Source organism: Myotis brandtii, unplaced genomic scaffold (assembly GCF_000412655.1).
Source record: "Myotis brandtii unplaced genomic scaffold, ASM41265v1 scaffold114, whole genome shotgun sequence".
Taxonomy (NCBI): domain Eukaryota; kingdom Metazoa; phylum Chordata; class Mammalia; order Chiroptera; family Vespertilionidae; genus Myotis; species Myotis brandtii.
This window is the reverse complement of record NW_005353927.1, coordinates 63,835-64,597: the sequence shown is the minus strand read 5'-3', so window position 1 is coordinate 64,597 and position 763 is coordinate 63,835. Positions and strand designations below refer to the sequence as shown.

General features: G+C 65.8%; 1 protein-coding gene across 2 annotated transcripts in view; it reads right to left on the bottom strand.

Moving 5' to 3' along the window:
* Positions 1–276, bottom strand: part of LOC102243677 (serine/threonine-protein phosphatase 5) — a 22,884-nt gene extending 22,608 nt beyond the window's left edge. Inside the window, exon 1 of one of the 2 annotated variants that reach the window (XM_014547976.1) lies at positions 42–276. In XM_014547976.1, coding sequence (XP_014403462.1) covers positions 42–162 — 121 coding nt within the window. In that variant the 5' untranslated portion in view covers positions 163–276. The remainder of the gene's footprint in view (positions 1–41) is intronic. The other variant, XM_005857827.2, reaches the window with a different exon arrangement.
* Between the last annotated feature and the right edge of the window lie 487 nt (positions 277–763).

Sequence of the window (763 nt, the reverse complement as noted above, 5' to 3'; positions counted from 1 at the left end):
CTCTCCACCACCCTCCTCCACCACCTCCAGAGCGGGCGCACCTTTGAAGTAGTCGTTGGCCTGCGTCTTGAGCTCCTCTGCCCGCTTCAGTGCGCCATCAGCCGGGGGTTCGTCTTGGGGGGGGTCAGGACACTCAGCCCGCTCGCCCTCCGCCATCGCCATGCCGCAAAGCGACCCCCACCCTGGCAACAGCCACCAGCGGCACCCGGCCGAATCGTCGCGAAGGAGTGCCGGATTCCAGCGGCCGCTGCTGCACAAGTGTCGTAAAGCGCGGGCCCCGAAGGCTCCCGTCACGCGCCTGCGCAGGTCTCTTCCGCCGGGGAGCGCGCGGAGGACAAGGTGACCACGGGGCCCTCAGACGGCGCCCTTCCTGGAATAAGCCAATGGGGAAGGTGAAAAGGGGCGCGCGGGGGGAAAAGGCCCGGCGTGGCCCCTGCTCCCAAAGCGGCCGCGTTCCGAGACCGAAGGTTCTGGGGGCGGGAAGCGGGATTTATCCGCTTTCTTCCGGGGTTGGTGGGTCAGGCCGCGGTGCCTGCGGCTCAGGCGGGGCTGCGCCAAGCCCAACGCGGAACCGGAGCCGGGAGTCTAGCCCTACAGTCAGTTACCTCGATGACCTTGAAAACATAGTCCTCTCCTCTCTGGGGCCAGCTGCTACCCCTCTCTGGAACATGGGTGGTTTCCCAAACTAGAGTCAAGTTCCAACCTCGAGGGTCAGGGTTTCTAAGTTATTAACCGAAGGCCCCCTGGGTCCCCGAGCCTGAGC